We start from the raw sequence: 23,273 nt of genomic DNA on the forward strand, positions 1-23,273 counted from the left end.
ATACTGCTATTTTTAAAATATATATGTACAACTTTTTGTGTGGACATTTATTTCATTCCTCTTGGGTCTCTTTTTCTTGATCAGTCTTGCTGGGGTATATCAATATTAATTATTTTGAAGAATTCAGTTTTGGATTTATTGATCCTCTTTATTGCATGTTTAATTTCTCTTTGTCATTACTATTTCCTTCTTTTTGTGTTCTTCACATTTAATTTTCTGGGGTTTTTTTCTTAGCTTTTTTAAATGGAAGTTTAGATCATTGACCTTCAACTTTCTCATATATACATTTTAAGCTTTAAACCTCCACCTATTTTCAGATTTATCTGTATCAAAAATTTTTGCTATGTCATTATGAGTTCTTCTTTAATCCAAGGGACACTTAGAAATATATTACTTGATCCCAAAATATGAAAAGGAATTAATGTTATCTTTTTAATTAATGACTTCTAAACTATTGTGGTCAGTGAAAATACTCTGTAAGATTTCAGCTCATTGAAATGTGTCAAAATTTGCTTTACTAGCCAGTATAAACAGTTTGGGTAAATGTTCTTTGCACACTTGAAAATAAAAAGTATATTCTTCAGATATTAGGTATGGTGTTTATTATATATAAATTTCATAGAATTTTTAATCATATTCCAATTTTCTATAGCTTTGCTGATTTTTCCTGTCCATGTATTCTGTCAATTACTGGGAGTTACCAATTTTTTAGTATTTTGACCCTCTGGTATTAGGAACAGAAAATTTAGAATTGTATCTTCCTGACTCAATATCAGTACCTGTGTGGTATTATTATATATGAATTAGATTAATCTTGGTTGATGTTTATCTGGTTCATATTTTTCCATCCTCTAACAATTAATCTCTCTATATTCTTGAATTTAATGGTATGCCTGCAAGCAGCCAATAATTACTTTAAAGATCATTCAGTGCAACCAAATTATAGATAAAGGTGAAGATGACTGATGTCTAGAGAAGGGAAGTGACTGACTTATGAGTGTTAACAATGAGTTCTGAGTTAAGACCAGCTCTGCTGATTTCAGTCTTAAGTTTCTTTCACCATGTAATGCATATGCTATTGCAACTGATAATCCTGCACTATTTAACAGCTAATGAGGTAATCCAAGTGATCAAAAATGTTCTACAAATAACGTAAAAATGTCATGGTTATTGATTCAATAGATTATAGTTTAAGAATTGTGCAAACGCAGTGTGAGTTATCATTATTCCTTCTGAAATTACAACACTACAAAATAATATGTGACTTATGTTACATTAAGATCAGCAAGTGAAAACAAAATTCAAGATTCCAACAGATTCAATGTATTTCAATTACCACTGATGACACTGACTATATAACATTAAATGCAAAAGCTAGTATCATAATAGTGAATGAGAGTGGGCGTGTGTGCGAGCGAGAGAGGGAGAGACTGATGAAGATACTGAATCAATCTCTCACCATTCTGCATGGTAAATAGTGTCATGAGAAAAGAAGGAATATGATGAATAGGGAAACAGTGCCATGATACTATGCATTTTATGAAGTAAACCATATTTTTGAGCCAACTAACCTAACACTAAAAGAGAGAATATAAAAGAAAACCATGTTTGTGGGGAAAGAATTAACAAATGACTGTCAAAGTGAAAGGTTTCAACTTCTTCAGGGAACTGAATACTACTGATACCACTTTAAATCCAGGTTAAACAAAGACACAGAAGCCTTCTTCCATATTCCTTGTTCCTTCTTTACATTCTCACTACTTGGAGATGGAGGCCTTTGGAAAATAGATACCTGTTCTGTCAGTTTTGTGACGTAGACATATCCACTGTCCATAAGACCCCGGAAGCTAAAGCCACTTTACTGGGCTTAGGGATGACAATTTGTTATGCACTTAAATGTCCTTATGAACTATATTTTTGAATAAAATTTAATTCAATGCAAGTAACTTTATTCTTTGAAAATGGGGCAATTTATTCCCATAAAATAACATTGGGAAAGATAAAATTAATTCTCTGATATATTCAAGTTATCATTTTAGTAGATTTTTTCCAAGGGAGGAAACCATTTGTTGATTTACAATGATTTTAATTGAAATATTTTCTCTTTTCTATAATTACTTATTAATCTATTTCTTTTTGTGACTCTTTTTTCTTCCAGAATGCATATGTTCTTTACTATTTGGCTATTGTGGGCCATTCTTTGTCAATTTTCACCTTAGTGATTTCCTTGGGGATTTTCTTATTTTTCAAGTAAGTACACTTATGGCATCTGCTTTTTATTTTCTACTGAAGTTACTGAAATAGGTGGGAAATTCTATGTTAGCTGCAGCAATTGCAAACTACAGTTTCACCGTATAAATGGATCTGAAGCTTCATATAAACAAATTATCCTTAAATACTTAAGTTTACAACTTGCCTTTAGTGCCATTTCAAAAACAATTAGGCTTGGTTTAATTAACGTACTTCTTTATTGCAAAATAAAACAGCACATGGTCATATGTACTATGAAAGCTCTTCTTTACACCCCTGCTTTACCATATGCTGCCTTCTGTAGATAAAGTTCTGCATTTTACTCCTGCTCAACAAACTGAGAATTTTAGAGTAATATTTATTTACTATTCACTGATACTTTTGCTTCTTGAAAAATTGAAAAGTGTGGCTGGAATAATCAAGATATGCTCTAACAGAGGCCCTCCTTACTTAAATTTAAAGTTACCATGTAATACAGGTAATTGACAACTCATTTTCTTTTTATTTGGAAATATAGGAAAATATGGCAAACACAGACCATTCACATATTTCATCTTTCCCCTGCGTTTTCTTTTAAAAGTTCCTGAGATTCTGATTTTATTTCGTGAAGATATTTTAGGAGTAGTTATTAGAATGACTCATTGATATCAATAACTGTATGTTTTCAGCTTTCACATGATGAAAGGAGTTATATTAAACAGTGTGTGACTTAGTCACACAGGAAAATAAAAGAGTTTCATTCCTCTAGGATAATCATTCCACGCTGCAGGCTCTCTTTAGTTATATAAAAAAGTGAAATCGAATAATCAAAATAACATTTTGCTATGGGTATTCACACAAATACATAATAACAAGTTTATGAAATGGAGGAAAAAGGAATGAAAAAAATTCAACAAGTTTCTTGGGGCCCAAAGGCTGTAAATGATGACACCAAGAAGCAGCAGTGCTGGGGTTGGTCTGGTAGGATCTGAACCCCAATAATGACCCGTGAGATCAAACCTGAGCTCATCTAGGATCCTATGGCTGCATCTGAATTCCACCATCAGGAGGATGTAGAGAAGACAAACCACAAAGCGGATTCCACGTGGAACAGGAGATGTAAGAGGAGATTAGAAGAGACGGGAAGAAAGGACTGGGGGAGACTGAATAAAGCCTGACTGTGATGGGCTCAAGGACGCTGACTCCCAGGCTGTCTTGGGGCTGACTTCATGACCTTTTTCCCCATCTCATTACACAGTTTCTGCCTGGTGACATTAATGAATAGTAGAGTTTTCATTTGAAACATACTCTGAACCTTAATGGTCTCTCTTGTAAGAGGCCTTGTCTTAATTAATTTTATGGTATCTGTTATAACTAAAAGGGATTTTATCACTTACCATTTCAGTTATTGTAAGAAGTCACCCCAAGGACTGAGAACTTTGAGGTTCCATGACTAGAATACTGTTTCAAAAACTGTTTGCAAAAATCAGGCAGAAAAATCGTAATAGGTCTCAAAAATGGAAACCTCACCTATTTGTATATGTTCTCTCCCTTATTGCTCAAGGAAATATTTAAAAGTTTGCCATAGTGTTTTTCCTCCAGGTACTTTAACATGCTGATACCGGTTAATGCTTTGTGTTACATTTTCTTCCAGGAGCCTCAGCTGCCAAAGGGTAACACTGCACAAGAACATGTTTCTTACTTACATTCTGAATTCTATGATCATCATCATCCACCTCGTTGAAGTGGTGCCCAATGGAGAGCTCGTGAGAAGGGATCCAGTAAGCACTGCATGACTCTGGTTTTAATTTTATTTTAAAGCATAAAGTGTCTGTAAATAATGAACATGGTATTATTGTTTAATCTAAGCAACTGTTTACATGTGTAACCATATTTGTTTTTATAGTTGAATTTTATATTAAACTAGGCATAGCATTTCTGTGTAGTTCTTGAAAAGCATTCTTATATACCATAGTAAATTGAGTCATAACCAAATAAGAACCACACAGCAAACCAAGAGTCTTCTTGACTACTCAATAATTTATTAACATCTATGGAAAATTTACTAAGTGTGAATTGTGGAATTGGACGATGTTAGATGATGCACTATGGTGGTGATCTCCAGTGGCCCCAAAATGTTGCTTAATGGGGTCATCAATGTGCCTTGATATGGATCCTTTCAGTCTTTAGGGTGTCAGCTTGGGCTTGAGCCTGTCCCTCATCAGAAGCAGCTGTGCATCTACTCTGTCAATCCATTCCAATACTACCATGGTCTGTGTCTGCGTGACTTGAAAAGGTGACTGACAGAAAGGAATACAAAAGAATTTGGGAAAGCAAGACAGAGATCCATGAGGTTCATGCCCACAGGCACTGTTGTTAACAAGCAAATCTGGCTAATGTTCTCCGTGTCATTGAGTACTTTGGAGAACAGGAGATCTGAGATCATTTAACTCCATGACTGAGAAGAGCTTTTTATATTCCTTTTACCAGAACTGTCCTGAGAAGTGTTCACAAAATTAATATGTCTTCCATATTCTCTCTTTCTTGCCAAGATGTTGTTTTTCACAGTAGTTTCCAAACCTGGCCACACTACAGAATCAACTGGGGAATATTTATAAATATCAGATAGCTGCTATTTATATGATGCTAGATTTTCAGTAGATTTGAGGTAGACCCAAAGTGTTTCCACTGTGCTGCCAGTTTTGAAAATCACTGGTCAATGTTGGATGATGCAAACAAGCTGTGGAAGAAGTTTCTACACTGGCAGAGGAGAGCAGGGGAGTGTCACTCTGAGGCTTGGCTGATTCATTATTGGATCCTGGTATAAAAACACTAACAAAAATCTCAACTAAAAAAAAATTTAGAGTTTATTTAATACTGAGCCCTCTTTTTACAGATCAGGAAACTGAGGATGAAAAAGGCAAAGTGATTTGCCCCAAGTCACGTAAATAGCTGGAACGAGAGCAAAGATTCAGAGCCAGGTCTCCTTATTCTCAGATTTTGTTCTTTCCATTGCATTGCTTTGATGTATCTCTAATTATAAATCAGGTAATGCTTAACACCAAAGAGGTTAATTAGGTTTTGAAACCTATCAGATTGATTTTTTTAAATCAAATCACTTTTTGGCACTGTGTTAGCAAGGAACCACAGAATTTTTCATTTGTCAACCCAGTGTTTAAATAATGTATGGTCATGGTTTCTATCATTTAATGGTCGATTATGCCCTCAGCAAATATTTATATTTTTAAAAATCCACAAGTGTTTCCTTACCATCTCTTTTGCAAACCTGCCTTCCTTAATGTGAACAATAAACATTTTCCTTTTAAATATCTGTTAATGGCCTACATTTTAAGGCAATTTAGATGCATTTGAAACAGCTTAATGATGTGATTTTTATTAGGTTGAATGTCAAATGGCCAATATTAGACTGAAGTCTAATACTGGCAAATTCATATACTTCATCCTAAAGCAAATGTGTGGACGCTAGCCTGGGTGTTAGTTCACAGTGGGTTATCCACAGAAAGGGCAATTACCTCCCCCACCCCAGGCCTGAATGGACAGCTGGAGGAAGCCATATGGGAACCTAAAGGTAGAGAAGCAGTGTGGTGTGGGCTTCTCTAGAGAAACTCTGGCCTTCTTTCCAGGACCAAAGCCAGCCTGTGGCCCCCCTGGTTCACTCTCCTGTCATTTCTCAATCTCTGCTCATGTCCCCCTGGAACGACCCCAGTCAAAATCCAGAATGCTGAAGCAGCTCACCCTGCCTGGGTCAGGGCAGGGGCGGGGGAGGGGGCCTGGTTGAAAAGTACATCTGGAGGAACAAACAGAAACCATCTAGTACACAGTGAATAGCCAGGGGATATTTTCATTTTTATTTCTCTGCTTCAACTATGCTTTGCAAACGTCTGTAGATAGCCTCATCTTTCAAAACTGGCATCTGACAGCTCTGCCAGCCCAATGACAAAAATGCGTGAAATCTGCCTGGAGCTTGCATCTTGCATGACGGTGGCATGACATGGGAAAGCAGCTTCATTTGACTTCTAATAGAAGAGCAGTGTTAATAATTTTTGCAGTATAAATATATCCAGAAAGGCATTATAATTCATCCTTTAAAAGCATGCATCTGTTATTTGAGACAAAGTCCTGTCTTACTCACCTGCAGAATAATGTAACCAAATGGATTTACCTTGATGCATTTTCGTTTTTAATATCCATACAAGACCCCAACAGAGGAAAGGGTAGACACTGTCCACATTTTTGAAGTTGGGGAAATCGAAGCTCAGTGAAGGCAAGTGTCCTCGATACTATGCATATTTCGAGCCGGCATTCAAACCCAGACCTGTCTCACACAGAGGCTCATCCTCTTTTTGCTGTACCACATGGTGTTCTCAATTATCTTTATTTATGTCCATAGGAAGATGAGTTCTTAAGAAATGGAATCGGTCATTCCAAAGTGATGACTCTGTCTGGGATTAGACACACACAGCACAGTTAATTAGGAAACTGACCCCCACTGAGTTTAAAACAGATGTAGAAGCAATTAACTAAGCATCTCTCAGCAGAGAAGACTCAAATGTTTGGCTTCCCATTTCCCATTAAGTGTGGAGAATTTGGGAAAGTTACCATCTGTGCAAAGGAGGCCAGAAGATGGCACTTCAGTCATTAAATACTCACACTACTTGGGCGCAGCTCCCCATCAAATTATGAAGTATTCTAAGTTATGAATAAGCTGTCATCTTCCTTTTGGGAATCTGCCACCTATACCCCGCCCCCTCCCCAGCCTCCTTTCTAACTGTTAAGGTCAAGGTGCTTACATCCACTATGAGATCTGGCAAACCCGTTATCTTCCTCATATAGTCTAAATGCAGGATTTTTCTAAGTTTATTATTAAATTCTAGGAACCATTTTAATCATATCCATCAAACAAAAATTAAAAAATCTTCCCTGCTTACTGCCAAGGGATTTTCTTGGACTCCCAAAGGAACATAAGCTTTTAAAAATTCCCAAGGGCACATATTGAAAGCTAACATAAGATTGCTGTTAATTCTTGCCCTGTGGCTGACTCCTTAAGTATCTGTACTTGGCTTTCCATCAAGTCTGTTACTTTGTTCACTGTGCTTAACAATCTCATGAGTTTTCACTTTCATAGGATACTTTCTGGGCAGACATGCCTAGAAGCCCCCTTAGTCTCAGCACACAGGCTATTTCCTAGTTCTGTACAAGCTTGCCCAGCTCTGCTTGCAGCTTCCCAACTACCAAGGAACCTTTAATACAGCTCGTAAGCAGGTGTCCAGGGACCTGGCTCAGCCACTCTGCAGCTGATATCTTGAGGGAATCTGAGTGTAAGTTTTGGGGAACCAGAGAAATTAATAGGAAACTTTCTTCTGGTTATAGCAGAGAGAGGGTAGCTCTCCCATATACACTGGACTTTCTCAAAGTGACATAAGTTTGAAAAATAAGAAAGAAGCTTATCTTTATATCATGACTAATGCCTGATTCCCCCAGTAAATATATTTTAAACTTATAGATTTGTCATTTTTGTGACAAAAGGGCAAACTTCCCAGAGAAATTTGTAAAACACTGAAAAGATAGAATTTTGTTCAATCAATCAAGTGTCTATTGAGCATTCCAAATTCAAATGTTAGTCTACAGGATTAGCTGAATTCCAACCATTTTGAAAAAAAGGTCTATTAATGTTATTTCCTTCACAATCCCTAGGAAGATGCAAGCATCACACGGAAACAACATCCTGTGTCTTACAACCTTATATCTGGGATTCAGTCATAGGTTTACCTATTTCAAAGTTTGTTTTTGTTCTTGTAAAACAAAGGAGCAAAAAAAGTGGATATTTTGTTCTGTGTGCCTGAAAGAGAATCCTTTTCTCTAAAGTTGGAAAAAATGAGAACGACCAATAGCAGCCACTTACACTGGTTATTAGAGTGATGCCATATGTGAGAAAGCCCTGTGCCCTTTTCCACATCCCAGATGTCTGTTTCTTCCATAAGATGTTTGGAAGCACATATCTCTCACCAAATACAAATAAGTAGTACAGGCTTAAAACCGTCAACTACAAAAACAACAAAAGATCAATTCATTCCTTTAAACTGTGAAACACATACCTCATCCAGAGAATGTGATTTCTCTATTTGAATATAGTCCTTGCTTTCCAATGAAATTTTTGTTACATCTCTTACTAACCGTCCACATACAAACAACACAGGGCTGTTCTCTCCAGGCAAGCAAAATTGGTTCAAGAAAGGGCAGGAAAAAAACTCTCAAGTAGACATGTTGTATATGTTATTTATGCTTGAAACTGCTTATTTATGAACTCCAAGAGAGACCCAGGTGGTGAAATTTGCATTGTATCTCACCTTGAAAATGTGTTTCTGGGTTTATGGCAGCCCAATTTCTTGAGAATCTCTTCTCATCAAAAAATATTATTAAAATAGATTGCAGTTGAAACTGTAACTTCAGGCATCAAGAAAGAAGAAAGTGTAATCAATTCAAAAATAAGGGGGAGAAACAAAAACTAGAAAGAATATTTACCTGCTCATTCCAAGCCCCATCTTTTCCTAGGAATAAAGTTCTGTGCCTCTAAAGGTGCAGTGTATTATCCAAATGCTGAGGACCACATCATCAATTTATGGCTTAATTATATGCCAAAGGATTTACCATTGGTATTTAATGTTACTTAAAATTAGTTACTTGAAAGATTGCAATTTTCCTGAAAATTTGACATTCCAGAAAACATTAGATTAAGGTACTCCTTAGCCTATAAAAGTAGAGACAGGAAAGAAAAAGCCAAGAAATAAGAGCCAAATACAGCAGGAGAAAATTTTGGAAAAGGAAAGTTACTTTAGACATTGTCAATCTACAAATATTTATTGAAATTGAAACTAATGGAAAAATATAACAATAGTTACAAATTAAAGAAAAACATATCCATCAACATTTAACCTATCTAGGATTCTGGCATATATTTCCCTTTTTAAAAGAACAGAGTACAATAATTTTGAAAGACTCTCGCCTTTTAGCAAATTAAAGGCAGAATTGTGGGTTTTTATTATTATTATTATTTGACCAAATCCTCAAACCACTGAATCAGCTGTTAAGAAGCAACATGATTTTCTTTCCCAATACCCAAAGGAATCTATTATAAAGAAAAAGTTATTTCATGAAGAAGGAGGCTACATCACCTCCAACGTTGTCACACTACTTCTGTAAGGGTTTATTTTATTTTATTGAGAGTGAAAGAAAGCATAGTGTCTGTACTCTCAACGGACATTCCTGTGGGATTTTAATTCCTTTCCTATCAAAGGAGTCAGTTTCTTTCCTTGAAAGTTTATGGCTAGGCAAATTCTCCTCTGTACAATCAAGGGTGAAATTTTATTCCTTCACATCCTTAAAAAAAAAAAAAAGTAAAATTCAAAATAACTCATTGCATTAAAAAGGCCTGAATAGTTCCTCACTTTATTGAGTGATGTGAAAATTTGCCATTCTAATTTGTGTCATTTGAGCAATTCATTTCCATAATGTCTAAAATTTTCATTTTCTTGTTCTTTCTGCTCATTTGAGGATCTTCCTATAGAGTCAGGAGGCAGAATTAAAAGCATTGTTCTTGCTGCATCAAAAGGAAGCTGGAAGCATGCTAATCATTTTCTAGAAAGTAATATCTCTCTAAACTTTTAACTGGGTCTGAAAAGCACAATACAGACAGATTAGTTTATACTAGGACCTGAGCACTTTACTCCTCAAAAGCAGAAACAATTTCTATAAGTCTCTTAAATAAGCAATGTCAAAAGATTCCAAAGTTCTAAAAAGCGAAGTGAATTTCTTCTAAACCTCATTTGTTCAAGACAGTTGAGCCACCAGGTGATGTCAGAGCTTCATCGTAGGCCTGGGAAGATCAGCTTGGAAAGGATACTTAGAACTAAGGCATTAGAGAAAGATGCAGCACAGTGTGGAAGGAAAGCAAGGGAGGACATGTAAATGTGAAGACCAGGTACGGCAGAGTTTGTGAGGTGAGAGATCAGTGGCAGAAAAACACTAGATTGGGATTATCTATTTCAGTATCCTATGGAAGAAATAAGACAGGGAATGAAAAGGTATGATGGTCTTAGGGGACAAAGCAAAATCAGGAATGCCAAGGTGTGGCAATGCAATGATGTACCCTATTCCGGTTGTTTATGCGACTTCATTTTATTTACATGTCAGAACCAATAAGTGGTCTTTGAACCAAGACAATGTGGTACAGTAAATTAGAATCTATTACTTCCTACTTAAATGTATTATTTATACTTAGCTACTCTCCCATTTGGTTTTGAAGGGGAATTTATTCCCAACATGGCTATAACCATCCACCCAATTTCCAATTACTTTCGTCTGGGTAAGCTGTGTGGCAGCTCTCTGCTCGAAATCAGTGACTTACAAACAGTGTCCTATGGCATGTCTTACAAAAGGAGCCTTCATCTCAACAGTTGCAGCAGGTTTCCCCTGCTTCAAGAAGGGTATCCTGAGTTTAGTACAGAACTTCTTACAGACTCATTGTAATTCTCCAAGTACTTCCAGTGAGTTCTTTGCATATTCCTAGGGGTATGTTGTTTCATTGCTGTGGTTAATTCATTACTTGCTGTATTTAACTGGATTGCTCCAAACAGTATAACATTGTTCCTGCTGGACAGCCAGATATTAAATCCTAGCTCTTCTGCTTATTTGCAGATTATTTTATAATCTTGAACAAGTTACAGAACTTCATTGTACCGACATAGAGATAATAATGGTACCTTCCTCACATAGTTGTTTGTGAAGATTAAATAAACTGATAAACCTCAAATAAAAAAAAAACAATTTCTGGCACATAACTCTCAAATGTTAGCTATTGTTATTTACATTATTGTTGTTAGCAGTTTCATTAGGCTTTTAGCCCTTGTCAGTTTCTAATTGTGGTACCCTACACAGTTCATTTCTGTGTTGGACAGCATAGGGGATGTGGAAACTCAGAGCACTTATAAAATCTTGCTTAAATCCAAAAGAGTAAGTTTAAAAGCAGAATGCACACACTGGGAGATTTGGGGATCACAAATGATCAAATGGGCTGAAAATAAAGAACTAGCTCAGCCCTGGTTTGAGAGTTCCCAAGAGGAGTGAAAGAATCCCCTGACTATACTGTATAGACAAAGGCTCTTGAATTTAGAAAACTGCTATTTTTGTTCTCCAGCCACATTTCTTTCCTATCAGTCAGAATTGTATGTACCTTAATTTTTTGATTGCTCTGGCTTTGTTTTCTGAGCCCTTTCAGAATTTACCTTTGCCTATTTCCATATCATCTCCTGATGTGTTTATCTAGGATGGGATTTGTCTCTCGTGTGTGTGTGTGTGTGTGTGTGTGTGTGTGTGTGTGTGTGTGTGTGTTTATGAATCTAGTCACAGCCACAGTTCCAGAGATTCAAGCTCATTTTCTCTTGAGCCTTTATCAGGAATCATCTCAGGATTGCATGACAGACTCACGTCTACTTGAAAATGTTACATCTTTATAATCCTCTGAAGAAAGAATGCAGTACTTTTCTTCAAAGTAATTTAATGCTGACTTTTTGAGTGGGAGATTTTTCTACTTCATTCAGCCAGATTTAAAGCCTGTACAAGTTGACAGTTTTCAAGTTGAGACGAAGGCCTTTTTTCCCTCATTTTATCAACTGTATCAGCTTGACAGAGAGGTCTGTAATTCTTCTTCTTGAGGTTTGACTATAGGTGTGAATCAATCAGGACGTTTCTTATTGTTTCATGAGTTCACTGGAACAGGAAGCTTTTGCTTTTTAATGGTTATGATGATCAGCACTTGAAAACCAGAAAGTAATCAAATAGGTCAGGTACTGAGGAAACCCCTCTGTACCCCAAATCTACTCAAAATGAGGTTTGTCAACCAATAGCATCCAGCATCCCAGGTGCTTACTAGAAGTGTGGAATCTCAGGTTCCACTGTATACTCACTGACTTGGAATCTCCACGACTTGTCTCAGCAATCTGTGTTTTAAAAAGCTCTCTTGATGCATGCCGAAATTTGAGAAACACAACTATAGGCTCTTTTATTTTTTATATCTACACTGGATATATTTGGAGGGATTCATTACGTCAGGGTATTCAGGAATGAATAATACTATAAATAGCCCATGCCCACTCCCACTAGAATTTATCGTCAGGGAATAGATTAAAGCATGTTTTCTGATTCGTGAGATATGTGAAGGGAAAGAGAAGAAAAGGTAAGATATGTGTCCTTTCTATGTCCCTGTGTATCAAATTCTTCCTCCCATTTCTAGGGAAGAAGGCTAGGAAAATTACCTAATTGTCCATCTCATTTGGTCCATCCTCCCTTTTAGAAAAAAAGGAACTAATTTATCCCCCCATACTGCTCGTTTCCAGTCCTAAATACTTCAGGGAAGGCAAGGGAGATGCAACTTCCATTCCCCAAAAATGTGTGCCCCACTGAGGCTTACTGATACAAGCAGTGCTAGGGTATGAGAGGCACAACAAGCTGTAAACACTGTGCTAGCTGGTAAATGCAAACAAACACTTACGATGCTTCTACACGCTGGCTTCTAGCCCCATTCTTATCTCCTTTGCAATTGTAGCCATAAGATTACATCTAAGATGCATTCCTGCAATATCTTATATATTGGCTATCTCTACCTGAAACTTTCACATGTAAACAAATATTTGATCAGTCCAGCAACTTATTAGGCCCCCACATAATTGACTAGATGATCAGATTATTCTTCCCTTTAAGTCATTATTAATCTGCCTGTCTCCTGCAGGAATTTTCTTCTCTATGTTTACCAGTCCTGCCTTCCTGTTTTCTAATTCTTCTGGATGATTTCAGTGTAGGCTGCTCTTACAGAGTGCCCCACTTCTCACCTCTGCATGATCATGGTGTTCTGTGTAGAGGGGACCAGGACATGGATGATGACCAACCAGGCAGTCATGTGGAGGAGTCTTCTGCCTTGCTCCTAAGGAATCTTCCTGCTTTTTCCAAAGGAAAACCCCATACTGTCTTTGAGAGTGTAAAATTACTCTTCTATTGCCCCTGAGTCCTGCATGGCATGCTTCCCTAAAGAAATAGGAAGAAACCTTTCCAGGACTTCTTGATGCACTTAACACCCTGAGACACACACACAGGCAATGCATAACAATTTTCTGGAGTAGAAAATTGTTACTCCCCAAATAATTCTAAACAGAAACTGCTGCCCTGAAAAAAAAAATTAACCAAGGAGTCTCCCCAGAAGATGAAGAGACCTTGAGCATTTAGAAATATCATTTAGAAGCAAAAATGCTGCAGAAAAAAAAATAAGATTCCGTGACTGAAACAAGTCACACTGTTCCAGGCACATTGTAGGCAAGAAAAACCTAGAATGAAAACAGTAAGGTAAAAAAGCTTTACTGAGATCTGGAAGAATTTAAGGCATGAGGGACTAAATATGATATATACTATCTTTGAAACAAATGTGTCACATCCCAGAGAATCATTCCTGTTTCTTCCCCATAAGCTCCCCATATTTGGAATGCAGTTCAGTGGTTTAAGATATCAATGAAACAGATGACATTCTTTAAAGCATGAAATAATCAAACACTTAATTTAAAAAGCTAATTTGAAGAATATTAAGTTTTACTTGAAAATTTACAAATATTTTCCATGAAAGGCAAGGCTAAAGGGAAAAATGATAAAGTAGAATTGTATCATAGGGTTACTGGATATTAAAGATAGCTTATTTAAAAAATCCCCATATAACCAGAATTACCCTCCCAAATCTCCTAAAGCCTTGATCAAGCACAGTATATATCCTTGTAGAGTCATTTTTATCACCCCATCCGTCATTTTTATCCACGTTAAAGTTTAAGAATCCTTTGGGTTATGTTTCTGGGCACCTTTCTCTGCTAGGAACACTTATTTCCTTGCTTTAAATAGCTTCCAGAATAAGGGACCACTTAGAAGGGGGAAGAGATGGCAATGTTAAAAACAGTATTGATTGGTTTGCTAAATTTTTAAAGAAACTTTGTAAAACTGAGACAGTTTTAGAAGGAAAGAAGAGCAACAGAAAAGATGGGGAAAAAAGAATCTTTGATCCTACATAGTGTAAAGTAGTCTACTTTTCTTTGATTGTATACCAAAAATATTTAGTTATCTCATTCTCCGATGACAATCCTCAAAGCACAATTCACAACTACAGACAATTAAAGAAGGGAAAGAAAACTCTTCTTACCATAACCTCATGTCATCAGATCTGGTATTTCCCATTTTGTTTTCGTCCTACAACTCTGTTCCATATTACTGATAATGAATGAAGAATAAGCAACACTTCCAATCATCTCGAAAAGAATGGAAACACTGTAGATTTCTTTCTTATGAAACTAAAGCTAATTCTGAACATCTTCTCCAATAATATTACTTTAAAAGTATCCTGAAATCAAAATATTTCCAAGAGGCAGCCCAGTGAAGAAAAGAGCTTACCTGATGACTCCATGAAATGGGAACCTTTTCAGTATTCAAGAAAATATTTTCTCTGGAGTATTTGTTTTCCAAGGAATCTCAGGTGGAGATGGCAGGGTGGGAGAAACAGACACTGAATATATTTGATTCAGACAAAAGTTTGTGTTCTTTTAATTATAATGATGAGGAAAATAGCAAGACATACATTTAAACAGATCTAAAGCTAAGCCATCATAGAAAAATGTTTCAATTGCACATATAAATAGCACTTCAATGGAGAGCAATCATCTTAGTGTCGCATGTAATTGAATTCAGCTGATAAATAATTTCTCTATCACTCCCTGATGAGAAAAAAGTGATTACACGTTGTCCATGTAATAAGTTCAAATTCATTAAAAAGGTCTGGAATATGATTATATACAGAATATATATGAATATATATGAATAAATTATGTATTATTATATAATATATATGAATATATATGAATATATTACATACAGTCAATGATAAACATGAAACATTGCTATAAAGTGAAAAATAAGTATCTTATCAAAATTAAGCTACCAAATTTATAGACAACTATATCCTTAGATATTTTATTTGAATATTATCTCAAGACTGGGAATGTATTAAAATAAACTGCAAATCATGAAGATAGGAAGTATTTTCAGAAATAACAATCAAAAGTAAAAAGATAAACTAAAGAATTTTAAAGATAACTCCTGAGATGTAGACAATTATTTTTATTTCAGCATAATATATTTCCTTGAGCTTCTGAAAATGAAAAATCACTCTATTAGTTATGAAAATGCTGAGCATATATTCCCCAAAATATGAATCATACGAGACCTACTATCTGGAGAAAATTATTTTATTCAAAGTTTCCCATTTTATTATCCTACCACCATAATTTTCACATGACTTTTATAGATATTTTATAGTGGTTTATTATCTAAAATTAATTAAAAGCAAAGTAGTGATGGCTGAGTTGTTTGTATCTGGCAAACTTCCCACAGATAACAACTATAACCTCTGGACAAAGTATAATAATAAACTATCTGAAGATGAGAGAAATCAAAACAGGTAGATAGTGGAAGGAAGAGAATACCAAGTATGGGTAGGATTCCTATTATTTTACAGATTTTACCCCTTTTCAGTGCAGCTAAAATGTTGATAGTAAACCCTCAATCTTTCTGACTGTAAGAACAGAAGACAGATTTAGGGCAGCCACAGCCCCTGAAAATCAGTCAGTTAATCTTGGAAAGCAGAGAATCAGAAAAGAGGGGTCCCAGATTCCATGTACGCCTTGTCTAGGGTCTTTTGGCTGACCCTAGAAGTATTGTGTGCAGGGAGGAGTGCAAGCAGTATAGCTGTCTAAAATAACTGAACTGAGATTTGAAGTGCCCCTATCTAGAAAATTTCACTGTGAATTTAGCTATTAAATGCCTACTAAAACAAATGAAGCTCAGAAAATTTCAAAGACATATAGCAAAATCCAGAATCTGCAACCTAGTATATGCATACAATTCAAAATTACAAGAAAGAAAGAGTGGAGAGGAGACAAGAGGAATAGAGGGGAAGGGAGGGGAGGAAAAGGGGAAGTGAGGAAGGGAAAGAGGAAGTGAGGAAGGGAAAAAGGAAGGAAGGAAGGAAAACACGATTCATTCTCAAGAGAAAGTACAGATTCTGACATTAAGACTCAGACATTAAGATTAGTAGACAAAAATTTCAAAACATTATAATGTTCAAGGACATGAATGAATGAAAATAGGAAATTTTGACCAAAAATTAGAAATTATTAAAAAGAATTAATTGGGAATTCTAGAACTCAAAAATACAGCATCTGAAATTAAAAAAAAAAAAAATGCACTGGATGAGTTCAACAGCAGAGTGGAGATAGATGAAAGAGTCAGTTGATTTGGAGATAGGCCAATATACATTACCCAAGCTGGAAATCAGAAAGATAAAATATTGGCAAAAATGAATAGAGACTACAGGACCTGTGGAGCAATATCTAAAATGCATGTGCTTTGAATCCTAGAAACACAGGGAAGAAAATGAGCCTGAAAAATGTTTTTAAGAAATAAATGCCGAAAGTGTCCCAAAGTGCTTTATTCTCACCAGACGTTAATTCAAGAGCAAGGAATTATCTGACATAGAGAAGTGACGTTATTAAATGAAAACTGTCATAATTCCCACTGCCTACACTCTAATTTCAGAACATTCCAACAGGTCAAAATACCACATTTGAATTTATTTTCCTTAACAGACATCTGCATCAGGCAGAGAAAAGCAGATCACCCTAAGGAGAGTTTAGGGAACATTGAATAATCATTAAAGGATGTTTCCCCCAAAATAATATTCCAAATTGTTGCAACGTTTGGACTTTGAAGGTTGCTTTATAACTGGGTAATGCACAATAGTAAAATCTAGACCAGGCGAGACATGTGTTTCTATGTTGTAAAGTGGAAGGGTACATGGAAAAAGAGAACTAAAGAACATTAGAAAATTGTACATAAAATGTAGCACTCGCGTACCCCTTTGCATATACCCAGGGGTACATATGCATGTCCAGATTGAAGACCACTGTACAAGGGGAAACAGCTGTTCTACAAGGGGCACGGGGTACAGATGACCAGACTTAAGGGGTGCTTCCTTTCATAAAATACACTGCATGGAACTTGAAAGACCATGCAAAGACTGAAGCTGGGCCCAGGGATCCAGGTATTCTAAGTTTTCTGTTTGTGTCAGCAGCCTGACTCGACAGATGCGTGCCCATGTTTGCAGATGTTGGCAAGAACAGTAGTGCTGTTAGGTAAAAACAAAGACCCTGGAATTTATTTCTCAGACTTTGGGTACGCAGCACTTATTTAGGCACACTTGATGATGTAATCATTGAATTAAGCTTTAAGATTTATGGCACTTTCTGTTAACAGAAAAGCTACTTAAAAGCCATATTCACTTAGATTTAATAAGTATCCATTGCACAGCTTCCTATTGGGTTTAAGTCCTGGGGGTGGAGCTGGGAGAGGCAGTAGAAAATATAAAGATGAATAAGGCAGACATATATCTAACAGGAATTACATGTTTGCTAACTATGTTATCAAGATGTCCTTTAAGTGAATTTTCAAAAAATTAACCATTAAATTTGGCCAATGGAGTCTACAAATAATCTTTATTATTTAGGGTATTTTTAAAAATGACTTTTCTTTTCCTTTTGGAAATTGACTTGTCAATTCTTCCCTCGCTCAAATAAACATAATTTCACCCTCTTCCTTCTGTAGTAAAATAAACTAATGATAAAACATTTTTAGAAGCTTCAGGAAAATGTAAGCAATCCTCCTTAACCACTTGAGATAACTTTGTACCCACAGAGTTATTTCTGCTTTAAAACAAGGTGACAGAAATAAACTTGGCAGCTTTGATTCAGTCCAAAGTATTAAGGATTTAGTATTATTTAGACAATTTCAAACTAATTTTTCAGTATCTTGAGCTATTTATTAATGTTTCTATAGTGGGTGATGTGATTTTAATTAGTTGCCGTTAAGTTTCCAAACATCCTTAGTATATACTCCAATTAACTAAAGACAAAGGAAAAATATTCTTTGCAGCCTCTTCATTTTCCTTAAATGTTGTCCATGCAAATTTGAGAAATTCCTGCCTTTACTATAAATTAGCCTCTAGTGTAGTTTCCAAATAATACAAGAGCTGGAAGAAAAGCACAATGTGTGACTTAGTGCTCATTAACATGATCAACTTCAGCAAATTCACTAATCCACTATGCAAAAATTGTGTATAATTCCAAGCTAATAATGCAAATTCCACTAGTTTGATTCATTTGTTTCCTTTGACTAAGGCACTAAGCCATGCTATAATATGTGAGAAAAGAATTTCTAAATTCCTTAAAATTGGCTAGAAAAAATTACCTTTTTTAGAAGTCATCACATATGGTTACAATAATTTATTTCTATGTCTGTGTCCCCACCACAAGGTGATTTTCTTGATCGCAAGAATTAAACTTTCTTTTCGCAACTCTAGAACCTAGTCCAGGAGCAAACACAAAAACGTAATAAATGTTTGTGGAATGAATTAAGTAGGATGCTCCATAAAAGCTCCATCTACACTGAAGTCCAACTATAGAATTACAGTTTTTTTGCCAATTTGCAGTTGGCCAAGTCCAACCGAAAGAATTAAAATGGGGTGGTAGGAGTGGATTTATGGGGAGGTCTCTGAATAGGCAGATTCCCTAGATGTCAGCTTCTGGCAATGTATTAGTCAGGGTTCAGCCAGAGAAACAGAGCATTAAAAGCTGTATATTAAGGAACTTCTTGCAAGAAATTGACTTTTGTGATTGTGGTGGCTAGCTAGGCAAGTCTGAAATCTGTGAGTCAGGCCATCAGGAAAGGTAGGCTGGAACCCTTGAACCCAAGAGGGAGCTGCTGTCCATAGATGGAATTTATTTGACTTCACAGAAGCCTCAGCTATGTTTTGAAGATCTTTCAACTGACTGAATCAGGCCCAGCTCAATTGCTTTTAGGGTAATCTCCTTATTTCAGATTATGGACTTAAATTCCACCTACAAAACCACCTACAAACCACAGTAACACTAGATTAATATTTGACTGAATAATGGAGGACTATGGCCAGTTGACACATCAAAGACCATCACAAAATGTAGTGGCTTCTTTTGTTTGAAATTCTGGGAATCTTTCTGTAACAATGAAAATGGAATTGATTTATTCTGGGAACTCATATTTATAGCGGCAAGTTGCGAAGTAAGAATGACAGAATTAATAGGGCATTGGTCTCTTGATTAATCTCTGCTCAATATCTAGCCATGTTGTCTTGGGAGAATTACTAAACCTCTCTAAGCATGCATTTTCTTATTGGAAAAAAATTGGAATTATAATAATTCTCAATTTTAGAATAGTTGTGATGCTTACATGCTTGTCTTTTTGTATGTGTGTGTATCATTTAGCCGGTGATTGATACCTGCTGAGTACTCAATAACTGTTAGCTCTTATTTTCCTTATCATTATTACTATTGATATTAAAATGTTACAGAAGTGTATGTCTGTGTCTCTAGGAGTCTTCCCAGAAAAGGAAAACACTAATTCACAGGCAGAAAAGGATAAAAATGGCAGAGTCAGAAATGAAACATCCATTTTGGAAACTCCTTTTTCAAATCCCATAGAATCTCAGTGTGTACTCAATAAAAACTCATCTGATATTCTACCAGGGATTTACAAATATGCCACAAAGATCAAATAAATAATATGACAGCACTCTTAGTCAGTCTTACTTTCTTGAGGACCCCTGCATTAGCTATGAGTTTTTCAATAAGAATCCACCGAATGTCTTCCACATGCACTGCTCTGAACTAAGCACCATCAGAAGTCACAAAATGTACATATCACATCCCTTTCTTAAAACTCTATCTCAGGGAAATAAGCTACATCCGGCATATTTCATCTTTTCCACCTCCATGCCTTTATATTTGCTGTGCTCTCACGTTTTGCCCTTTCCTCATACAACAAACTCCTTCCTTTTCAAGGCCCAGCTCCACTATTCCTTGTCATTATTAGAGAGGGTTCCTGAAACTAAGCACAACCAAATGCTCTAGAGCTGAGTGGATTTTGCTGCCCAGGGAAGATTTGGTTGATATTTTTGATAGTCATGGCTGGAAATGAGGGGTGTGCTAATAGTGTCTAGTGGACAGAGACTAGGGATGCTGCTAAACATCTAATGATGCACGAGACAGCCTCTCCCACCCCAATAGACAATCTCCATAGAGCCAATTGGAGACTAGCATGTTACCTTGTTATACAGCTTACACAGAGATTATTCCTACACAGACAATGGTATATAGTTAATCTGATTCTCCCAGGAGTGTAAATCCTACATTTCCACTGAGTACTCAGCGAGGACGTCATCCTATTCTTTGCACCCAAGCTGGGCCTGACAAACACTTGCATTCCAATATGGAAACCAAGCTCTCTTTGTAATTGGAGCCCTGCTGACACCAGAGTTGGCTGAGCCCCATTTCAGGTTCCAGACTCTCCTTTCAGAAAGAACAATTTTAAATTGTCCAACCCCAGGCTTTCTGTTATTAACTAAGAGCTCACTTCAGGCCCATGATTTTATAAGCTTTATGACTTTAGGGGAAATTTTTGCTTTAGGGAGTTTGCAATTCTTTCAGAGCTAGGGAGGAAACAAGGAACTTACATTTGTCCTATTCCATCCTGCTTTACCATATGAAAACAAAAACATTCACATCCACTGGGCTCTCCATATTTCTTGGTTCATACATGAGAAATTTATCACCTGATTCTCTCCACTTTATGTTTAAGGAGACATAATCAACAGATCAGTGAATTTCAGGAGCACCATTAAAAATATCTAGGTTATTTGCCCCATTAGCCATTGAAAAGGGACCCTAAAAGTCATGTGACAAATCATTGGATGCTATCTAAAAGTGTGAGTCTCTGACACATTGCAGAAAAATGACCCTGGCCAGTTTGTATAAGCCACTAGAAAGCATCAGGGCAAAAAACATTTTGTGGACTAAGCTTCTGTTGGCCTATTTGGCTGTTACATGCAATACCAATGACATATACACCATCTAAAACTCTATCACTCTAATTAATAGATTTAGATGGTAACATGTGTTGACAGATGCTTAGGAAAACTGCCTTGCAAGCTGAATGCAGATACTCCTGCTCAATTTCACATTTGCCTTCTGTTCACTATCAGACCCCTGCCAGTATTTTCCACTGACGGGTTTCTTTCTGACAGGTGAGCTGCAAGATTCTCCACTTTTTCCACCAGTACATGATGGCATGCAATTATTTCTGGATGCTCTGTGAAGGGATCTATCTTCATACACTCATCGTGGTGGCCGTGTTCACGGAGGAACAACGCTTGCGGTGGTATTACCTCTTAGGCTGGGGTATGTATTTTCTCAGTTGAGTTTTGAGCCACCTTCACCCCGCCTTTGTTTAGAGTCCTCTAGACTTGATCTCCGAGACCGGAGTCAGGAGTCCAGGTCCTCTGAGGAATGAAGGGTCACAAGTGCTGGCAGCAGTTCAGTCCCCTAGAGGGGTTGGCAGAATGATAGGCCTCCTGTTAGAAAAACGTTCAATTGAATTGTGATGAATTGGAGGCGAGAGCAAAGAAGGAGGGGTATAATTCTAAGGGTATATTCAGGATACAAACTCAACTAAATGATGGAAGCAAAGCATGCACCTGTTGAGAGAGGAGCTGAATAGGGCTCCTTCATTTTTATCCATCACTTCTAGTGCAAAAGAGGATTTCATAACTTGAATTCTGTACCTACCCCATCTTGGCCTCACTTCCCATCTTTAAGAAGTTTTCCTCTCAGTCCATCAGCTACATTTCTCCAGCGAATCAAGAAGTAGAGTCCAGTTGAGAGATAGATAAGCATCATGGGCCTCTAGGAAGAGCCTGGCCTGATAATGTTATTCATAGTGATGGCTTAGAAAAAAAGCCTATGTTGGAGTCTTACGCTGTGGCTGCTTCTGTATAGACTAACTCTGGTAGGGTGCTGACGTCCGTAGAACTCTCCTGAAATTATTCCTCTTCCCCCAGGACTGCTAAAAGTCCAGCCCCAACTGGTGCAAGGGGAGCAGAGAGACAGTAAGGCAATGAGAGAGAAGGAGTTCTGGGGCAAGAGCACTGCTACCTTATCAAGAAAGAAACTTCCTTTGAAATGTCCCCCCCAAAATGGATCTATGGACTATCCCACTCTGATGATAGAACCGAAGGCTGCACTCATCAAGTCCATTGATTGATGGTTGTGCCTTTTGGAGCAGAAGCTGTAGATTGCCTTCAACTAAGCCTGTCCTTTAATGCAGCAAGTTGGAGACTCTCTAAAACTGTTGATAGGAGATTTAATGAAGAGGGAGATGGTACATCAACTTTGTATTTAAAACCTTGCCCAACAGACATTGTTACCAACCACATAGAAGTGTGTCTGGGAAGTCAGACCAAACTCTTTTCCACAGTCTGTATGCCAGGGCTGGACCCATGAATATTTGTTTCCATTACATCATTCCCTAACAGGAAACTCAGATTTTAAACCATGTATTTCAACCTAAACCCAATGGAATTGCTGAATCAAATGGAATAATCCAGTAAAGGTGGGTCTATGGAGCAGTATTGGGAGTGCCTCAAAATTGACTAACTATGCTACCATTCTTTGGTTGCAAGTAACAGAGAACAAGATGTTCTGACTTGAGCCAAAGAGAGAGATGATCAGAATCTGGGTTATCACATGGACTTCACAGAGAGAACTGCAGCCAGGCTATTAAAATGGCTATCCTTTGGGACCAGATACCAAGAGCACTCTCCTTCTCTGTGCTTTTATCTGTTTGTCTCTGGGCATCTGCTTTAACTCTTCTCTTTTTCTACAGACTATATTCCACAGGGTCTCTGCTCCCCCAGTTCTCATGGTAAATACCACCTGCCCTTAAATTTCCAGAGCTCACATTTTTCTGTTTCAGCCACACATAGAGATTACAAGTCCACATTTAAGTCCCAATTCTGAATA

At 36.9% G+C, this 23,273-nt stretch overlaps 1 protein-coding gene across 1 annotated transcript in view; it reads left to right on the forward strand.

Moving 5' to 3' along the window:
* CALCR (calcitonin receptor) overlaps window positions 1-23,273 on the forward strand; it is a 66,257-nt gene that overhangs the window by 18,886 nt on the left and 24,098 nt on the right. The window contains exons 5-7 of the mRNA XM_077163226.1: window positions 2,159-2,250; window positions 3,884-4,010; window positions 21,500-21,653. Coding sequence (XP_077019341.1) covers window positions 2,159-2,250; window positions 3,884-4,010; window positions 21,500-21,653 — 373 coding nt within the window. The remainder of the gene's footprint in view (window positions 1-2,158; window positions 2,251-3,883; window positions 4,011-21,499; window positions 21,654-23,273) is intronic.

This window comes from Tamandua tetradactyla, chromosome 1, assembly GCF_023851605.1.
Source record: "Tamandua tetradactyla isolate mTamTet1 chromosome 1, mTamTet1.pri, whole genome shotgun sequence".
In the NCBI taxonomy this organism is placed as follows: Eukaryota; Metazoa; Chordata; class Mammalia; order Pilosa; family Myrmecophagidae; genus Tamandua; species Tamandua tetradactyla.